This window comes from Echiichthys vipera, assembly GCF_963691815.1.
Source record: "Echiichthys vipera genome assembly, chromosome: 19".
Lineage (NCBI taxonomy): Eukaryota > Metazoa > Chordata > Actinopteri > Perciformes > Trachinidae > Echiichthys > Echiichthys vipera.
Genome location: NC_139844.1, coordinates 17,905,380 through 17,924,911, shown reverse-complemented (window position 1 = coordinate 17,924,911; position 19,532 = coordinate 17,905,380). Strand labels below are relative to the sequence as shown.

Genomic DNA, 19,532 nt, shown 5'->3' with positions numbered 1-19,532 from the left:
CTATCCACAATTATGTATTGGTTCGAGTGCAAAAATGTATAACTTACTTAAATACGTAGTCAAATGTACACATTTACGGGTCAATTTCTCCATGTGAAACCGCGTTTGCATATTTGTGGATCGCCCCCTGTGAGTTTGTGAGCAACGTAACAATTGTGGCTTCTTTTTTATGTATTTATTTGCATAATTTTGTCCAACTTTTACCACAGCAGATCTGCAGAATAAACCCCACAGATGTGAGGTGCAATCATTTGTACGTGTGTATTTTTGCTCTGTAAAGTTTGATCCACAAAAAGAAATAGGGATTTGCAAATATGTAGAATATCTCATCTTCATCCGCTTATCCGGGTAGAACTTGGGTTGTAAATGTGTATTTTTAAATTTCACATAAAATTAATAGATGTTATTATATCATTATAGATAGAAAATACATGTCAACTCATATTTCTACGTGAAACCAGGTTTGCACATGATAACATCTATTATTTTTTATGTGAAATATAAAATAATAGTTGTTATCATATCATTATAGATAGAAAATACATGTCAACTCATATTTTTACATGTGAAACCAGGTTTGCACATGATAACATCTATTAATTTTATGTGAAATTAAAATGCACATTAATAGCCTGAGTTCTATAATGATCTATATTAATCCTCACATAAAAACAATAGATGTTATCATGTGCACACCTGGTTTGACATGAACAAATGGGTCCGTAAATCTGACTATTTTCAGACTAAGATATAAATATTTGTAGTATACATGCGTGTGAATCGTACTCTGCATTATAATACTACAGTATACTGTGGATTTACAACATTGCTGTGCTTTTACAGATACTACTGTCCAATTTAAGCTTCCATAACCTTAAAGTAAAGTTTCACTTATCCCACTGTTGTGAGTGGGTGCAGCCCCGGCTCCTGCACACCCCTCCCCGGGCAGCAGCAGTGGTTCCACCCAGGTCACACCGCCCTCACGCCCGTGGAGCACCGCTCCCTCCACTTACTGTCAAATCACAGTCTCAACCGCCAGCCCGAGCTATGTTATCGAGGTCCAGATGTGCATACCGGACGCTGGGTCGCTCTTTGTCAGCGGTGAGCCAGGTAGGTCGGGTGGGAGAAAGATAAAACAAGGCAAATTTTGTGTGTGTGTGTTTTAACTCTGAAACTTTCTACGGATTAAACCAAGACACAGCTAGCTGCTAGCCGTTAGCTGTTAGCCGTTAGCTGGTAGCTGTTAGCCGTTAGCTGGTAGCTGGTAGCTGTTAGCGGTTAGCTGGTGCAGCAGGGCCTCTCTTATCAAGGGCAGAGACACACTGACAGCCCCAGAGACACAGTGAAGACAAGTTTGATAAAGAAGAACACATTTCTGTCTGTCTGTCTCTTTCATGTCCGCTGTAAACTCACATTAATGTCGTTTCTTTCAATAACATTCACACTAGGAACTGTGTCACCAGTCGGACAGTTTTTGGCTAAATTCTGTCAAACTTTCTGTTGGACCTACGAATATAAATGATGTTGAATGTTTTGAGTTGATTTAATGGTGTTAAACTAAAGTCTACCTTCTTATCTTTGTAACCAAATATCGTTTTAAATGACTATCTTAGCTTTGTGTGTACAAGAGTGGTCAAAAGGAGGCTAACACCCTTATCTCCTCTCGGCCCTAGCCTGACACCCTGATCTCCGCCGTAAACACTGGGAGCTGCTGGTCCTGCACATTAACATCAATGCTGTCAAAACACCCTGGACCATAACTCAGTCATTCACAGTTAATAACATGATTTAACTGCTCCAAAATAAACCGTTATGTCGTTTTAATTTCCGTTTTTAGTGTAAATCACCACCGAGCGTCGCCCAAACGCCCTGACTGCTTTCTCTCATCAAGGTCACTTTATTTTACTAATTTGACAGTAAATGTCCATGTACAGTGGCGGATTAAGGTGGTCAAGGGCCCCTAGGCTACTGTTTGTTTGGGCCCCCCACATTATCAAGCATGCCTTATCAGAAAAGGAAAAAAAACAGAATCAATGAAGAGTCCGCAACCTTGAAAAATCCTGCCAATTTATTAATTTTCTTTAGTAGATCATGGCTCGGTTGTTCTTTCAGTGCTTTTGCTTTTCTTTTTCATGCTCTCGTGCGCTATCACATTGATATTTTGCAGCTGCACAGTGTAGTAACAGTTTGACGACAAATCTGACCTTATGAACCCGGCCACATGATCGCAGCTGATTGGGTAAATGTGTCCCATATCTGGTTCTAAGGGACCAAGTAGGAGGCAAGTTAAATTAAAATGGCTGATCCTGGGCCCCTGCACACTTGGGGCCCTTAGGCTGCAGCCTAGGCCAGCCTGTGTATTAATCCACCTCTGACGACGTACAAATATGAAACTTCACTTGTAGATTATCAGAAGGATGTAAATTAATTCTACTTGCACTTCGTAGGCGACTACCCAGTAAAATCAAATGCTAAGGCCGAAAACTGCGGCAGACCAGATCGGTCCAGATCCAGCGAACGGCATCCGACTGGTGTGCACTGGTGTTATGGTCCTGTGTGCATGTGGCGGACCAGACACAAATAGCCCGTGTCATGTTAGACACATATGTGTGCGTGCTGTGTGGTGACAGCCCGACTTTGCTCTCAGGAGCTTCAGCTGTCTTTTTTAAGTGCTTAGAGAAGGTAATGAAGCCGAAACATGAGCACGACTCATAACTTGTGGGTCCGGTCAGGGTGGACTTTACTTTAAGGAGACTCCGATAGTTTATGGCCTTCATTTTGTATGTTTATTAGGTATTCTTGACTAAAAGTAATGCCGTCTACTCTAAAACAACAGCTCCGCAGTAAAGCGTACATTCATTCACTGCTTGATTGATTGATTGATTGATTGATTTAAATGTTTATTTTGAAAATGTAAACAAAATGAACGGAATAAAAATATTAATAAATAATTTGGCATTTACCATTGCAGGCAGACTAAAAAATAAAACATAAATATATATAAACACATACTAAGCCTGTGAATGTTCTCATTCGTCCAGGTCGCCGTTATCCGCAAAGCAATTTCAGTCAAAAACAACTGGACTGGTTGTTTGTCTAGGAAGACATACTAAGTGTAAATTAAATTCACATATTTGGAAAGAGATTGGAAAGATGTCGCCTATAATTCATTCAATCAATCCCATCCCTTCTCCATCATAAGTAGTATTTAGTCATTTATAGTATATATATATATATATAAGTATACGTTTGGAATAAATAAATTACCATGTATCTTTATTAAAAATATATCATATAGCATATTTATTTTATAGTGGAACCGAAACCTAATAAGTAAATTGAAGAAGTCTGAAATCAGAATGAAACTTAATCTGTTAATAATTTATCATGTTGGGCCCTCAGCCTTTCATGGTCCGTCCTGGTGATCTTCAATCCCAATATAAGTAATTTTATGTCTTGATAAAAATATATATCACCTCTGAGCATGTTTTCCATATGAAATTACTACATGGTAAAGCCTTTTTATGTATACTCTGTGTGAATGAAATATCTAAGTACTGCGTATGTTCTCATTTTATTAAGAACTTTAGTGCAAGATGACTTTAAAGTGAAATTTTAGCTATATGCTGAAATGCATATACACAAAAAATATGATGGAAAAACAAAACTGCAATCTTTAATGATTCCTTTAAAATATCTCACACCAGACTTTCTGAGAAACTATAGTAGATATGTGCTTGTTATTATCACTTTAGATGACGTAAATCTGTGTCCCGATACTTCTATGGTTTTATCACAATACGATTCCATTGAAAGACAATATATTATCATGTTTGAGTAATATCAATCAGCACCAGATGCTCTATTGAGTTAGAGCAATGCAATCTCAAGAAATGTGGCGGCTGCATGTCTGTATGCGTTGATCTAATGTAGCTCTAACTCCACCCTCCTCTGGTATCCCACCACATCAGTGGGTTTAGGTTTTGGGTAACAAGCGCATTGTAAAAGCAGCCTTCACTGGGCAGGCTTCTTCACTAGAGCCTCCGCCTTCAAAATACCCACGCACATGACTCATAGCACACAGCAATGCAGCGCAATTAATCTTATAGTCAACACTGGAAAAATCCAGTGGTTTAACTGAAAGTTCAAGCTACGAAGGTTAAGAGTTTACTTGTGAATTGAATTAGAAGACTTGCAGTCAACAGAAGCTGATGTTTTTAATCGCAGTTGGCGAGAGCCACTGATGAAAACCACACTAAGTATACAGTATAATGGGCTTTCAAAACAAGAATGCATTCACAAACAATATTTATAAATACAAGCATATGAAACAGATGTTTAACTGTTTTACTTTTTATCTTTTCAGGCCAATAACGTGCTGGTCCAGCAAAGTGTCTCAGGTAAGTTTCTGATGAAGCAGACCTGACCTTTTAGCTGGATTTGAGAACCTCATCAGTGATGCGACATTTAAAACTGCGGTCTTAATTTAATTACTCATGAATAAACAAGCTCTATGAGTGGATCATCCAAAGCAGAATAAGCGATGCTGGTTGAGTGACTAAAATGGGCCAAAAGTGGTTAATTGTAGTTTTCAGAGAAGTCCCATATTAAATAAATAAAGCCTCAGGAGAAGCAGTTGTTGTTGATTTTCTTCATTCTTTCTCTTCTTTTTTTCTTAAGGCGCTCCTGTCTGCAGCCGGCAAGTTTACAGGAATTCTCAGCTGTAAGTTTGCTTTCCCAGTCTATCATCGGTCTGTAAATGCCTCTCTGTACCCACTTCATGTTTAGAAACACTCAGGTATTGTCAGTGTAAGATCTGTCTATTTAATGAATGTATCATACACTGAGCTGTGCAGCAGATAGGAGCTTAAAGGGGGTTTATGTGGTGCAGAATATTGCTTATTAGCGTGTGTGTGCATGTTTAAGCTAATCTGGTTGCATTTGTCTAAAAATACATTTATTTATTTTCTAACTTTTAGATGTGAAATTCCATCATCAGCTCATGTCTCCCACATCAGATACTTCAAGACTTCTGCCGTTCACAGTAGGTATCCTCGACATTATGTATTAAACACAACTGTGCTCAGTGCTTAACTTACAGCAACTGTTGTTTTGGTGCAGGGGATGAGGTTGTTACGGTCAAAACTCCCGCGTTCGCAGAATCTGTTTCAGAGGGGGATGTGAGATGGGAGAAAGGTGAGTTTAAAGTCAATATATCTTAGATAAAATGTTGTCCGTATTTCACAGGTGTCAGTGTCCCATATTTAGCCAAATGTTTACAGTGATCACACTGAATCATGTCCTTTCATTGTTTATGTTTTAGCTGTGGGCGACTCAGTGGCAGAAGATGAAGTGGTGTGTGAAATTGAGACTGACAAGGTATGAACAAGAAAGACCAGCAACTATAAACCCATCTCTATGATTTTTATTTAAGAGCACGAGTCAGTTACGTTAAAATAAACATCTCTATTTTTTACTTGCAGACCTCAGTACAAGTCCCTGCTCCAGCAGCTGGTGTGATCGAGGAACTGCTGGTGCCTGATGGAGGGAAGGTTGAGGGAGGGACGCCTCTCTTCAAACTCCGGAAAGGAGGTGAGCTTAGTTGACCATCAATTTTATCACTGAATTAAAAAACTTCAAGGGTATGTTTTAAATACGCTGGTGGCAGTGTGATACGTCAGTTTCAGTACCATCACCGAAATAGTACATTTTTAATACTTTACGGTATTGAGTAGAAAGGCAGTTTTCTATTGACACAAACTGCCTTAGGCTAAGTGTCCATATAATGTTTTTTGTTCAGAGCATGCACACCTTTTTACAATTGTTCCCAATGAGTGTGTGGCCGTTCAAACACTTTGGATTTTTTTATGTGGCCACTCGGAGCCCTTTTCAGAAAGTTGCTGGTGTCGTCACTATCGCTCCTTTTCAGGCGACCAATCATACATCAGATGGGACTGGAGAAAAAAAAGGAAGATGATCTCGTTCTGGCCATGTCGGTCTAACCCGGGCTGTATGATGTCAGACAGAAACGATCACAACAAAGACCATTTGTGCGAACAGACTGCTGTACGTACGGCAGAGAAACCCAACCCACGGATAACACGGGGAGCACTTTTTTGATGAAGCGGTCCCAGCTCCTTGCCAGCGTTTTTCTGCCAGTATACAAACACATGCCCTTACTTTTCTTCATAATATACAGCATAACACTCTCCCAATTTGTTTTAAATACATCTGATGTGACTTTCTATGCTTGGTTGGTACTACACACACAATTCAGTTGGTACGGTGTGTTAATTCCAATCTAATGATTTTAAATGTATTGAATTATGAGCATTTTGTGAATCATTAGACCCTTAACTACATTTGTCCCTTTTTACTCCGCTTTCCTCAGCTGTTGCTGCCAAAGCTACTCCCTCTCCAGCTGCAGAGGCACCGGCTGCAGAGGCACCGGCTGCAGCCCCACCACCTCCGCCTCCGACCCCCACTGCCATGCCTCCGGTGCCCACAGTGCCACCACAAGCTGCCCACGTCAAACCTGGTGTGTTTCTTTCTCTAGCATATAAATCAACATGCTGCAGAAAGCATTAATTTATTATTATTGCGCAGGGTGTACCTGCTTAGGCCATGAGCACCTTTTCTGATGTGTCACATTCTGTCTTTCCCTCTTCATCAAGTTTCTGCCATCAAGCCCACAGCTGCAGCTCCAGCAACACCTCTTCCAACCGCAGGAGCCAGAGGAGAAAACAGGGTAACACACACTTTTTATGTTTCATTCATATGTTTTCTTTCTTTGTTTTATTAATATTGGAAATGATGAAGTTTGTTCTGCCTCTGCGCCCAGGTGAAGATGAACCGTATGAGGTTGAGGATCGCTCAGAGGCTAAAGGAGGCTCAGGACACCTGCGCCATGTTGACCACCTTCAATGAGGTAGACATGGGGTGAGCCTGAAAAGATTATTCCAACTTTCTTCGTAGTATTTTTCTTCCGTCTAACGCCAACGTCCCCTTTAAGATCCTAGGATATATTTGACTGAAGGGATTCTGTTGTTTTCTCACTGCACAGATTCTCTAATACTTTGTCAATTTTGTCTCAGCAACATTCAGGACATGAGGAAAATCCATAAGGATGCTTTCTTAAAGAAGCACAACATCAAACTGGGTTTTATGTCAGCGTTTGTGAAGGCTGCAGCCCACGCTCTGACGGACCAACCTGCTGTCAATGCCGGTAAGACAACGCTGACTTACTTTCAGTTTTTTCTCTTGCTTAAAATGGAACTTTACTGCGTGTTCTGTAGTGATCAAAGCCAAGAAATATCCTTTTTATGTTTGTTTTTTTCATTACAGTTATTGATGATACAACCAAAGAGATTATCTACAGGGATTACGTAGACATTAGCGTCGCTGTGGCAACTCCAAAGGTATGATTTTTGGCTCTATAAAACTTTATAACTTTGTGTTTAAAGTGTTGCTGCTAAAAGCTGTGTAACACTGAGTACATGTATTTGTTTAGGGGCTTGTTGTACCGGTGATCCGTAATGTTGAGACCATGAACTTCGCTGATATTGAGAAAACCATTAATGCACTGGGAGAAAAGGTAAAAAAGCTTTGTGCAATAGGTATCACACATCTGTTTAAAACCAATATCGATTTAATTAATCATGAAAATCCTTGTGTTTTCAGGCTCGTAACAATGCGCTTGCTGTTGAAGATATGGATGGAGGCACCTTCACCATCAGCAACGGTGGCGTGTTTGGCTCTATGTTTGGGACACCCATCATCAACCCGCCACAGTCTGCCATTCTGGGCATGCATGGCATCTTCGACCGACCTATGGCCATCAATGGCAAGGTGAGAGAGATGTGTCCATACAGTAGATGCAGATGGAAACGTCTGTGTTTCAAAAGAAACAATTAAATGAGCTGTAGCCGTATGACTCATAAAAAAGTGACTTTAGTTTATCTACTGAGTTACTACTTAACTCAGATGAGGATTAAAATGTACATTTGTTTGTTTTAATGCCCAAATGATTCAACATCACATGAAATTTAAAGGAGCTGTGGATGACGGCAGACAGCTTGGACAGACTGATTATACTTTCTAATATGGATTTACTGAAATTCCAAATCTTATTCACTCAAACGTAAGTAAACATAAAAACTACTTTCTGCTTTGGCAGGTCGAGGTCCGGCCCATGATGTACGTGGCACTGACATACGACCACCGACTCGTTGACGGCAGAGAAGCGGTCACTTTCTTACGCAAGATCAAAGCGGTGGTGGAAGATCCACGAGTGCTGCTCCTGGACATGTGATGTTTCTATCACCACATTACTCTTATTTAAAGCTGCATCAAATGAACTCCAAGTCACAAAACACGCACAAGTTGTACAAAAATCGCCTCCCCAGCTATTATTGTCCTGTTGAGGGACTGTATCAAGTGTGTGAAACACTCATGGAGCTTAAACCTGCGGTATCATCTGTAGAGAATACGCTCAAAGTGGGCTTTAGCTTGATAAAGAAGCTAAAGGATTGCTTTCCATCTTCTATTAGTTATTGTTTTGCTACAAAAGGCGAGTCACATATACATTACATGTCTTAGGACAAAAATTGGCACACAGGTTTAAAATGTTAGAGAACTCATTTATGGGTGTGTTATTATACCCATGTGCCCTTGAGATGGACATGTGAAGCAGTAGATAAACGCTTACTGCATCCTCGTCACATTTGTGTGATCTTGAAACCAAACGGCTTTTCCAGTCAACATTTGGCCTCATGACTTACTCCTCTCCTCGTTAGTTGGTGCTCCTGAGCCACTTTTTCCACAGCAGGGCCAAGCAGCGCTCACCCAGATTAGTTCAAGATGTTTTAATGTCAACACAGGATTCAAAGAAAGTCTCGGTTTGCTGCTTGTCTTTGTCACTAGCAAGAGTCTGGAAAAAGGCCTCAGCAACTAAGAAACCGTGTTTTTACATGGAGCGTTTGGAGGCAGCTCCGGTTATATTTCTGCTTCGCACACTCATCTATGTCCTGCTTCATTTTGATTTTGTTTGACCATCAAAGTGTAAAAATGTCGATCAAACTGTTTCAACTTTTTAGTTAAAGGAAAAAAAGATCACATGAATTCACTGTTCATTATCAGAATCTGTACAAAACACAAACCAAAACACTTTGTTTTTTCAAATCTACTGTATATTGTTACTTTAAGGGCAATATGTTGGGAGTAATGTTCAAAGCGCACACTATCTGGCAGCAGGTTTTTACGTTGAACCTAATGATGGACTAGATTTTCATTGTGCTATCATATATATATATATACTTGTATCTATTTAAAGAAACCATTTTAAACATTAAACATCTCAAGTTTTATGTACTGAAACTTCTTCTTGCACATTTACTTTATAAACTTTGTACATACTGGTATTACCGTGAGACCAACAATGATTGACTACATTAGTCCGTTCATGTTCCGTAAATTGACTCATCCATTAATCAGCGATAATTTTGACATTCAGTTTTAAGTTTGAATGCTCGAGCATCTCAAATATGAAGATTTTATACATTAGTTTGTGTTATATGATTGTTAATGGAATATCTTTCGGCTAAACAAGACCATGATCTTTGAACTGGTGATGGCTATCTGAAACTATTTTCTGAAGTCGTTATAGACCAAACCACGCCAAGCGTTACCTGCACCAGATAAACTATTGACTGCACATTTCACCTTAACTTTCATCTTCTAAAAACAAACTTTGTCTTTTTGAAAAGCACTCTGACTTTAGGGACAAAATAAAAGCACGAGATGGAGTCAGGGAACGTCTTCATTGCCGATCTTGTCCAAAACATTTTATGTCGTGCCAAACCTATTTTGCTCCCGAACTCTCTCCCGCAGATGAATTCTGTGTCTAAGAGCGATCTACAAAGCCTCATTAGTCGGCCTACCGCTCGGGCTCTTGAGAAGCCCCACATAATGGGATCGTCTCTGACAAAGTCTTAAGGGTGGCTTGGCCCTTTTTCCCACTTCACAAACACAAGCTCAAGTGTGTGCAGCTGTGTATGATACCCCTTCAGTATTTCTGTTTACTTTAATAATCACAGGGGACAATGGGTCCTAATGTACGTCTTTGTTTCTCTGCCAGCACCTACACAAATGTCTGAACAACACAGTTTGGAGTAAAACACAGAATTCATTACGAGAACACAAAATAAACCCAAAACATTCGATTACCATGAGAATACTGGAGGTCCTAATAGGACTGAATACAGCAAACAATGATACAGAGGTTCCTTTAATTTAATTATTTACTTTAATTACCCTCAAGATTCCATTAGCGCTTTCGAGACCATGTTAATTGGCAGCGTGTGCCAGTGGGTGCATAGATATCTGAAGGGTTTGTTGTCAGCTTTTTGTTTCGTCTTCAAAATTTGGCCAAATCTGTGAATTTCCAATTGCACTGCTCGGTAAGATGTGGGTTTAAAGTCTTTGTGTCCATTCAGATGAAAGATGGCCCATTAGAAATTGGCAGCAAGCTGTTTGTTTTCATTAAGCCACATCAGAGAGATCATTTACCTAAATTATTCTGTTATTTTTTCTGTTCTTTTAAATAGCTAATTATATCAATGTCATTATATAAAGAATCGTATTTTATTCCAAATGAAAAGTGTGTTTGGGGTTTTAGGTGATACTATATTAACGAGCAAAATTGTTCATTTACATTTTTATTCTCAAACACTTTTACTATAAATTATTAAATACATCCTGTAAAGTTTCTGAGTTTGAAACGGCTTTTAAATACTTGTCATTTAGTGGAACATCTTTACACATTTTGTCAAATTAATAACCCAGGTAAGCACATACAAACTAATTACATTTACGTGTATTAGTATTAAGTCTACGCATCCCTCATGAATGCATTCAAGGACAAATGAATAATTTTACTTATTTAAAAACCTAATAGCTTTCAAGCAACAAATGGCCCAAATCAAAAGCATATATGCATTAGGTGTGCTGTTTGTCATGTCATTTTTATCTGGACTCTAGTCAGATATTGCCAGAGTATGAAATGGCTTCATCAGTTCCAGGTAAATGAAGTAAAGTAAAACTTTCCCATCCGTGACTCACATTTTCTACATGTCTGATGGTTATGAGAGGCATCCAATAAATGAAAATGGCATCTCACTGAAGGCTTGGCACAAGAGGCTCGTCCAGATACGGTGAGTTTATGCCTACGGGTGAATGTTGCACTCTTCTCACTGAGCCAAACAGCAAATGTTCTAATGATTTCATGATCACTTCAGTCTTATTCTGGTATATTTCAAACCGTGGTTGATGATGTTAAACTTGAGATCTTTTTTTAGATAGAGACTGGTAGGTTTCACCATCACAGCCCCTGTGTAGCGGAGTTAATCTAGTATTTACCTTTATCTTTAACACTACCGCCCTGTTTAAACGAGTACTGAATCCAGTGAAGTGAGTTCCCATTTCACAACTACCAGTCTCGTTATTTTGCGCAGTTCATTCGGAAAACACTCCTTCCGCTTTGAGAGTTTCTACCGGCTATAATTAAATGTACAAAACTGTTGTGTGGATTAAACATAACCAACTTCTTTGCTGATATATTTTATTAAGATGCAGGAACAAGGAGACAGGGGCTATGCTCACATCAGGGTAAGAACTCGTTTCATCATTTACGTCACTTAGGAAAACTGGAGGCGTAGATTTCTCATTTACTTGTATAGTAAATAATGGTGACAATTGTCTGCTCGAATGGCATTGACTGTAATGAACTCTCTGGAGGAGTCCAGGAGAAGGTCCGGAGAGGTGTTAGGTAATCTTTAATTTTCCCTAGACAGTTTGGGTTTAATGTTCAGTCCTTGTTAGTAAAGTGGGCTTCTGTCAGTTAGGCTGACCTGAAAACTCCCTGGAGCCCGCCAAGGTCACGATTCCCTTCAATCTGACTCTGCAGGCTGCAAGATTCAGCCGCAGACTTAAATAATAACACTCATCACTTTCTTAATGTCATGTTTATGCATTATAGTCAATGAGATGATAGCACATCTCCTCTTGCTATAAGATTCTGATCTTTGCTGTTTGAGCCTTAGTGTTGAGGTGGATTCACGCACTACTTTGTGTTGACGACTCTTCTGCCCTCCTTGGTCAAGTAATTCAACTTCTTAAGCATCAGACATACAGGTGTGACATTTTGTCTTCTTTCTGGCTCCACAATAAATGATTCCCTGACAAGAGGAAGATGTTAATGAAGAAGAGAGTTCACAGCTACTACAGCTCCTCAAAAAGTGATATTGGACAGCCCTGGTTTTGTGTTGCCAATGATGCCGTGAGTGATCGAGAGGAGAAGAGATGACGACAATGAAGAAGGTGAAAGAAGCAAGAAGATAGTCCTCAATACAGAGGTCCAGGTTCAGCTCTGATCTGCAATCTGCAATCTTCAGCTGTCCTGACAGAAGCCCAAAAAATAAAACGTCTGTCTTCATGACCCACGATAGCAGGTCTCGAGCCTTCTACAGTAAAGAGGTGCGGGTTAGTTGGGGCGTCCTGTCATTGGCTCCTCTCTGGTTACGACTGGAGCCACCAGACAGAAACAGATTGCACCTTTGGATATCACACCTTGAGACAATTCACCCTCAATAATCCGACCTTTCAGGGCCTGCATAAGTAATGCCGCGCATGCATATTCATAAGCGTGCCGTTTTATTCAAACCTAACCCATCCGGCGAAACAACTAGCTTGCATCTGGCCCTATTCTTTCTCTCCTCTCGGTCCTTTGATATGGAAGCCAGCTCTCTTTTTTTTCTTCCTCCTCTTCTGTTCTGTTGTCATACCAGAAGATTATTTTTGGATGGAGAGAATGAGGCAGAGGACCCTGTGGCCCAGTGGCAGACACAGCTGGCAGCGCTCAGGTGGGTGCAGCTGGTTGGCGTCAGAGGTTCAAGTATTCACACCGGACAGAATTGGGTAAAGACTACAGAGGAAGGAGAGGGGAGGGGGAGTTATGAGGACACACTTGTCAGTGGTTCACAATACCATTAGGTCTGTGATGTCAGTTCTACATCCTCATAAGTATCTATATTTTGTAAAATTGTGAGATTTGTTTGGCAAAAATTGGGTACCTATGAAAAGTCACACAAAAATCACAAGACTCCATTAACTTTTATTCACTGCTGTGTCTTCTGTTGTCCCTAATCCTCATCTTATCGGCGCTGTGCGTCTCTGTGTCTATGTCAGCTCAGCAAACTGACTGCAACAAAGAGAGATCAATGTGTTCTCAAAACATTAGGAGTGAAGGATAACTCCCCCCCGACTGCACTTAAAGAGTCATCTCACCCCAAATAAAAACATTTTCATGACAAATGCTCACAGTCCAGGCACTGACTGAAGGCCACGCGTTGTTTTTAAAACCTTGAGTTGACATTATTTTGTCTAACTTACCACAAGCATAAGAGGGAAAGCATGTTTTATTTGTAATGTGGGTGAAACTTTAAATCTAATCATTTTGGCCATTTTGTGTTTCTTCCTGACTGCCAAAAAAGTACTTTGTTTGTCTGCATGGATGACTCAATTACTATTATAATGGTGCACACACCAGTTGACAGACTAACCTGTAGATGATGGTGGCTGTACAGTTCCTGTCAAACTTCCTGACCAACCACTCGAGCTGCCGCTGATCCAGAGGTATGTTCTCTGCCTGCATGCATGACAACTTCATTTTCTCCAATGCTCAACCAAACAATATTGAATATTTCACATCACTTAAATTGTATTTCCGGCGCAAAATCATCCCATGGTCTTTTTCGGCACTTACAGTACATCAAATAAGCCATTGAGATTTTTTCGTGTATGATTAGCTCGTAGAAGCACGGTGAGAGCACTGAAACAGCTTTTACTCTAAATAACAGCAAACCTCTGCAGTAGCATGATAAGAGGCTCTACTCATAAAACGAAGCACCAACAACGTGGTTCAGGAACCCGGAGTTTTATTAAAAGAGTGTTTTGAAAGACTTACCCCTTGGCCCCAGTACCAGCTCCTCTCATTGTAAAGTCCATTCAAGATGATTACCAAAGTCAAACCAACAGGAAGGAGCTAATTGGTGCTTTGTTTTATGTGTAGGGACTCTTCTCATGCTACTTTGAGCAGTATTAGTGGTTAAAAATGCTGTTTCAATGCCTTCACTGTGCTGCTACGAGCTAACCAGTGTTAGCCACATCCGGCTGTTAGCGACCCTCCCGGATTTCTCCATTATAGTTGTTAACCAAAATGTAAGTGCCAAAAAAAAAGACCATGGGATGATTTTGCGCCCAAAATTCACTTTAGGTGCTTTTACTGTGACAGCTTAGTTGTCCTCTTTAGTGACGTGGTTTCAGTGCGCTGTGAGAATCTGTCAGCCTGACCTTTACAGCCTTCCTGAAGGCAGAGGTGGAGACCTTTGTGGTTCCTTCTTTATCCAAAGCTTGGAAGAAATCCATGACGCTCTCATTTCGCTCCTCAAGGAATTTCTATGAAAGAATCCAGATCGTGTTTCAAGACTACACATGCAAAGAAATGATCTCTTTACGGTGTTTAGTACAGTTTTTGTAAGGTCATCAGCATAAACACTGTTTTGTTACCAGACGTCTCTGCTTCGCTGACCACTGACCTGAAAGATCTGAAGGGCAGACAAGTTCCTGACGACGGAGATCAGGACGCTGTGTCGAACAACCAGAGCAGGACGCCTCTGACGGGCTTCTTCCAGCAGCTCCACAAAGGCCTCACAAACAAACACTGTCTGCACAACGCAGGCACGTTCAGAGCATAGCAGAAGTACTGCAGGCCGATGCAATCATCACATATTCACATACAGACAAGATTATTATTCATGCTTAAGTTCATGCACTGAGGGTTTTACTGCACTCACAGAAATATCGATCTCCTCCACGGCTGATCTCATGTTGTTTTTAACTGTTTGGAGCAGCGTCAGAGCTCCGATATTTGTCAGGGGGTTATGGGAGAGCTAAACAACACACAAACACACCTAAATTCAATTTACCTTTAAATTAGATGGGTTTACAGTTTCTATCTATACAGTCCTCACCTCACCTTGAGGATCCTGAGGGTGTCGTTGGTGGTCAGGCCCTGGCAGAGAATTGTTGCAGTCTGGTCGTCTATACAGTTACTACTGAGGTCCAGCAGCACCAGCGTGCTGTTTTGTTTCAGCGCTTGACCCAGTGACTCTGCCTCGATGCGGCCAAAACCGTTATGCGACAGATGGAGCTGTGTCAGAGTCGAGTTTACCTAAGGAGAGGAAAACGGACAGCTAAAATAGCATTCAGACTGTTGAATATACACTGAAGGCTTGTACTCGAGTGTTGGTCACCTTCAGTCCAGCACTCAAAGCCACTGCACCACCCATACGAAGGTGGTTCCAGCTCAAATCTAGGACTTCGATACCTACATTTGTGGCTTTGAGAAAGGGGAAACAAAAGGTCACGACTCATTTATAACTTACACCCACAAAATTATTCATTTAGTCCTTTAAAGTCAAACTGAAATAAAAATTCATTTTTGGTATGAAATCAGTATATATGTTAGTTAGGGAGTAACGATGTACTGTAATTTAAATGGTGTCAAAGTTGATCAGGCAGACCAAGAGTTTATCAAACTTAAATGTTCATTATTTATTATTACTGCCAGGCAGGTAACCAGCTGGAGGGCTGGCGTGGTTAGCTGTGGCGTGAGTATCCTCTGTGATTACCTATGGGACTTTGTCATGAATTCAATCATCAGGTAACGTGGTCATTCGTTTAACCTGTTAACTAACATAGCACAGAGTAGAGCAGGACTTTTCAATGACTCAGCAGGTGTTAAAATAACGGGAAAGTGACGTTGAGTGGGAATCAGTGTTAACGTCGGCGTGCTAGCTTTGCTTTTCCCACACTATGTCCAAAAATGGGTTCATCCTCTTCTGAGAGCTTGACAAATGTGAACCAAAGCTTTAATATAAATGTGTTTTTCTTGCAGGAAAAGTGAAAATAATTTAAAATAATCACTGAGACTTTAACTGTGATATCTGTGTGAGTTTAGTGAGATCAATTCTTTGCTCATTCATTCGAAGGGGTGGCAGTGCCATTCTCCTGATAGTCAGAAATGAACTGTACCTAACATATGACCGAAGTGTACTCCTCCTGTTTCACAGAACTTGTTGTGACTGAGGTCCAGCTCTTTGACCACATAGTCACCCTTGAGGAGAAAGAAAATGTTGAGGCAAATTCAGATGCGTTAGGATATGTTGAAGAAGAAATGTGTGCAGGAGCTCAAGTGTTGTTTTCGTCCTGCTGAGTCGGCAGACTTTGCACTAACCTTTAACACATCAGCAAAGTATTTAGCTGCAGAATCATCAAAATCATTTCCTGAGGGAAGAGGGGGAAATTCATTTAATGACTCTTCTTTCTGTTGTGTTACAGTGTTGCACATGAGAATATCTTGAGAGATGATCACCTGAGAGTTTGAGGGATTTGACGTAGTAATTGTCCAACAGCATTTTGGAGATGCTGTTCGCTCCTTCCAGGCGCAGCTGGTTGTTGGAGAGATTCTGGAACAAACACATTCAGACAGTTTTGAGATGACAATAAGCATTAGTGCGTTCTACATAATTATTTCTATACTGATTTTGTTGCGTGTGCGTGTGTGTGTCTGTGTCTCTGTGTGTCTGTGAGTGTGAGCTTGTCGTTTTAAATGTGTCTTTTAAAGGTCTAGCCTATTTTTTTTTATGCTTTTAATGTTAAATTATTTCTTCACTTTAAGGGATCGCACTGTAAATTTCATTGTACTGGTACAATGACAATAAAGACAATTCTTCTTCTAGTTACTAGACTCTGGATGCGGATGTTTGTTTGAAGCATCTCCATCAGATAGCGTGTCCCCTCTGCCTGGAGTGCGTTGTCCTCCAGCTCAAGGTGTGTGATGGTATTGTCATTCTGAAACACAAGAAGAAGAAAAAAAGCAATTAGTGACTGACAGAAAGTTTAAAGGTGCCATATTATGCTCATTTTCAGGTTCATAATTATATGTTCGGACAACTAGAACAAGTTTCTGTGCTTTAATGTTCAAAAATACACATTATGTGTCTCATATTGTCTGTCTGAATAAACCTGTCTTCACCATCTGTCTGAAACGCTCCGTTTTAGCGCCTGTCTCTTTAAGACCTCCTAAAAAAGGCCAGTCTGATCTTATTGGTCAGCGTTTCTGGTTGTTCAGCATCTGCGCTCTCAGTGTCTCTGCACCATCATGGCTACCGGGGGAATGACTGTAACGGCACTGTCGTGGCACTTTCTACTTATAGATCTTTTCGCAGTTGTAGACATAAACATTCTAAATGTGTCCAAGTTTGTTTCCTGTTGCAGTGAATGTGAACGACATCAGCTGACAGGAAGTTAACAAGGACCAAGGCTGTTGCCTAGCAATGGAATTCTGTTAAAAAGGTCTATATGTAGTATAGACGAATTTGGCGAAGTACCGTTGCTGCGGCGGCGTCTCCCTCCAGTATGCTCGGTTTCTACAACCCGTCACAAACCTTGACCTCATGAAGAGTACTTGTAATTATTTATCTCCATTGATAACTCAGCTACTTGACATTTACTTTGTGGTCATTAGTTTGCCCTGGTTAGAGCAACGTACGTTATATTTCACATTAACACCACATTGAGTTAATTTACTCGCAGCAGCCTTGATAGAGGCGCCTAACGTCAGCTAGCTTAGCCGTGTTACTTTTCCACTGATTTAAGCAAGGCAGCCGCGTTCTGTTCATTGTGAGATTGACTAGAGTTAACCAAAATTTAGCATGCTGTTGGGAAAAAACTCCCCTCTGTTAATATTCTTAATTCACTTCTGGTGAACATCTGCCCGCCCAGTGAATCGGTGTCGACCGTACGGCCTCAGACAGGGGCACTCTTCACGAGGTAAAGGTAGTTTCCCACAGCTGTTGGAGCAGCAGAGAATTGCACAGGTTCTTATCAACATCGTTGTCAAAAGTAATGCAGCATAAAAGTGCAGGTAAAAGTAGAAAAGATATTATGACAGCTCCCATTCAAGATGGCGAAACGCACAAACGACTCGCCGGATTCGTCTAAAGTTGTGACATCACAACTGTACAGAAGTCCTGAGGGCTGTTTAAAGACACTGCTTCTGAATACGCGCTGTGTGCATTTCTCAGGGGATCGGTTGTTGTTTGTGTATTTATATAGCACCTCAACCTGCTTTATTTAAAAAAAAGAAAAGGAAATTACACTTTTAACACTATAGGAACTCTAAATATTGTTAATTATAGACCGCATTGAAAGATATTTAATGTACAGAGGGATGAAATACATTTTTTGGTAAAAACTCCACCAAAAATGAATGCATCAACCTATCCTTGTCCTAACCCATACATAACCCCGCTTTATGAAAACCATGCTCACTGAATTTTTTGCTGATCATTGTAACCCTGTTGTTATATTGAACGTAAATGAAGGGAGTGAAGACCCCTTACTTGCAGAACCATAGCCAGAGCTTTGGCCCCCAGAGGTCCCACACCATAGTGGTTCAGTTTGAGACAGGCTTCACCCAAGAGACGGAGGAAGGAGGAGACGGGAACAGAGCCCGTCCGCTGGCAGGCCTGCAGGTACAGCTCCGCACTGGAAAAACAGTGTTTGGGATTGGCATCTGAAAGGGAACAGAACAGGAAAAGACAGCAGGGGAGAACTGGTGAGGGTTGAAGACTGTGCATCCATTTTGATTGAACCTGTGTGGTCACTTTAACCTACTTTCTGTTTCCAGATCAGTGTCCCACTCAGCACCACTTTCGCCCTCTTGACCCTGGGTTGGTTTCTCCTGGTCCTGGCCTCCTGAGGACGGCAGGACTGACGGATCAGAGTCCTCCTCACACTGGTCCATCACACCACAGGGACAACAACCTCACCTGGATCTGCACGACACCTGCACACTGAGGAGGAGGAGGAGGAGGAGGGAGGTGAGGTCAGCTTTAATGGAGGGTTTCTGTAGCAGTGTGAGCAGCACTAGCGTTGAAATACGATACGGAAGTGAGTAAACGCCATTAATACATCAACATACATCGACTCTGTGAGATTTTCGGTTGGTTTCATTAAGCAGGCGACGGTTGGAGCCGTTGGAGCAGACCAACGGCTCTCGAGAGGAGACTTTTCATTTGGAGCAAAATAAAACTAATTTGCATCAGTAACGTTATGTAAAACTACAAAAAAAAAAAAAAAAACAATCGCAGAGGAGAGAAACCGGAAGCTTACCTGGGCGAGTTTTGTCAGTTTTGTTTCTGAACGTGTTTTTTAAAATACATTAAAAAAAAAAATAAAAGATGACCGTTGAACTGCAGCAAACCGACGCTTGTTGCTAGGGAGATGCAGCCTCGAAGGAAAAAACGGTTAAAAAAATAATTAAATATTTTCCGCTACGTTAATCTTACAGTAAAGTTACTTAATAAAAAAATTAATAAAAATAAAAATAAAAATAATAATAATATATACTT

At 40.7% G+C, this 19,532-nt stretch overlaps 2 protein-coding genes across 2 annotated transcripts; one reads left to right on the top strand and one right to left on the bottom strand.

Annotated features, from left to right (window-relative positions):
• The first annotated feature begins 989 nt into the window (after positions 1-989).
• On the top strand, positions 990-9,359 carry LOC310961823 (dihydrolipoyllysine-residue succinyltransferase component of 2-oxoglutarate dehydrogenase complex, mitochondrial-like). Its single transcript, XM_083934074.1, has 15 exons — positions 990-1,110; positions 4,367-4,400; positions 4,681-4,723; positions 4,980-5,044; positions 5,122-5,196; positions 5,324-5,379; positions 5,484-5,592; positions 6,392-6,538; positions 6,675-6,748; positions 6,842-6,939; positions 7,095-7,225; positions 7,345-7,418; positions 7,511-7,594; positions 7,681-7,848; positions 8,177-9,359. Exons 1-15 carry the CDS (start codon positions 1,048-1,050, stop codon positions 8,309-8,311), a joined length of 1,356 nt encoding a protein of 451 aa, XP_083790200.1. The 5' UTR covers positions 990-1,047; the 3' UTR covers positions 8,312-9,359.
• Positions 9,360-12,937: 3,578 nt separating this feature from the next.
• LOC310961707 (uncharacterized protein) lies at positions 12,938-18,925 on the bottom strand (the record flags this gene model as incomplete). The annotated part of the gene is made up of 13 exons (XM_083933917.1): positions 12,938-12,979; positions 13,601-13,702; positions 14,407-14,511; positions 14,652-14,780; positions 14,910-15,005; positions 15,092-15,286; positions 15,369-15,454; positions 16,150-16,231; positions 16,352-16,401; positions 16,490-16,583; positions 16,861-16,968; positions 18,522-18,694; positions 18,796-18,925. The coding sequence occupies 13 exons, from the start codon at positions 18,923-18,925 to the stop codon at positions 12,938-12,940; spliced, it is 1,392 nt and encodes a 463-aa protein (XP_083790043.1).
• Between the last annotated feature and the right edge of the window lie 607 nt (positions 18,926-19,532).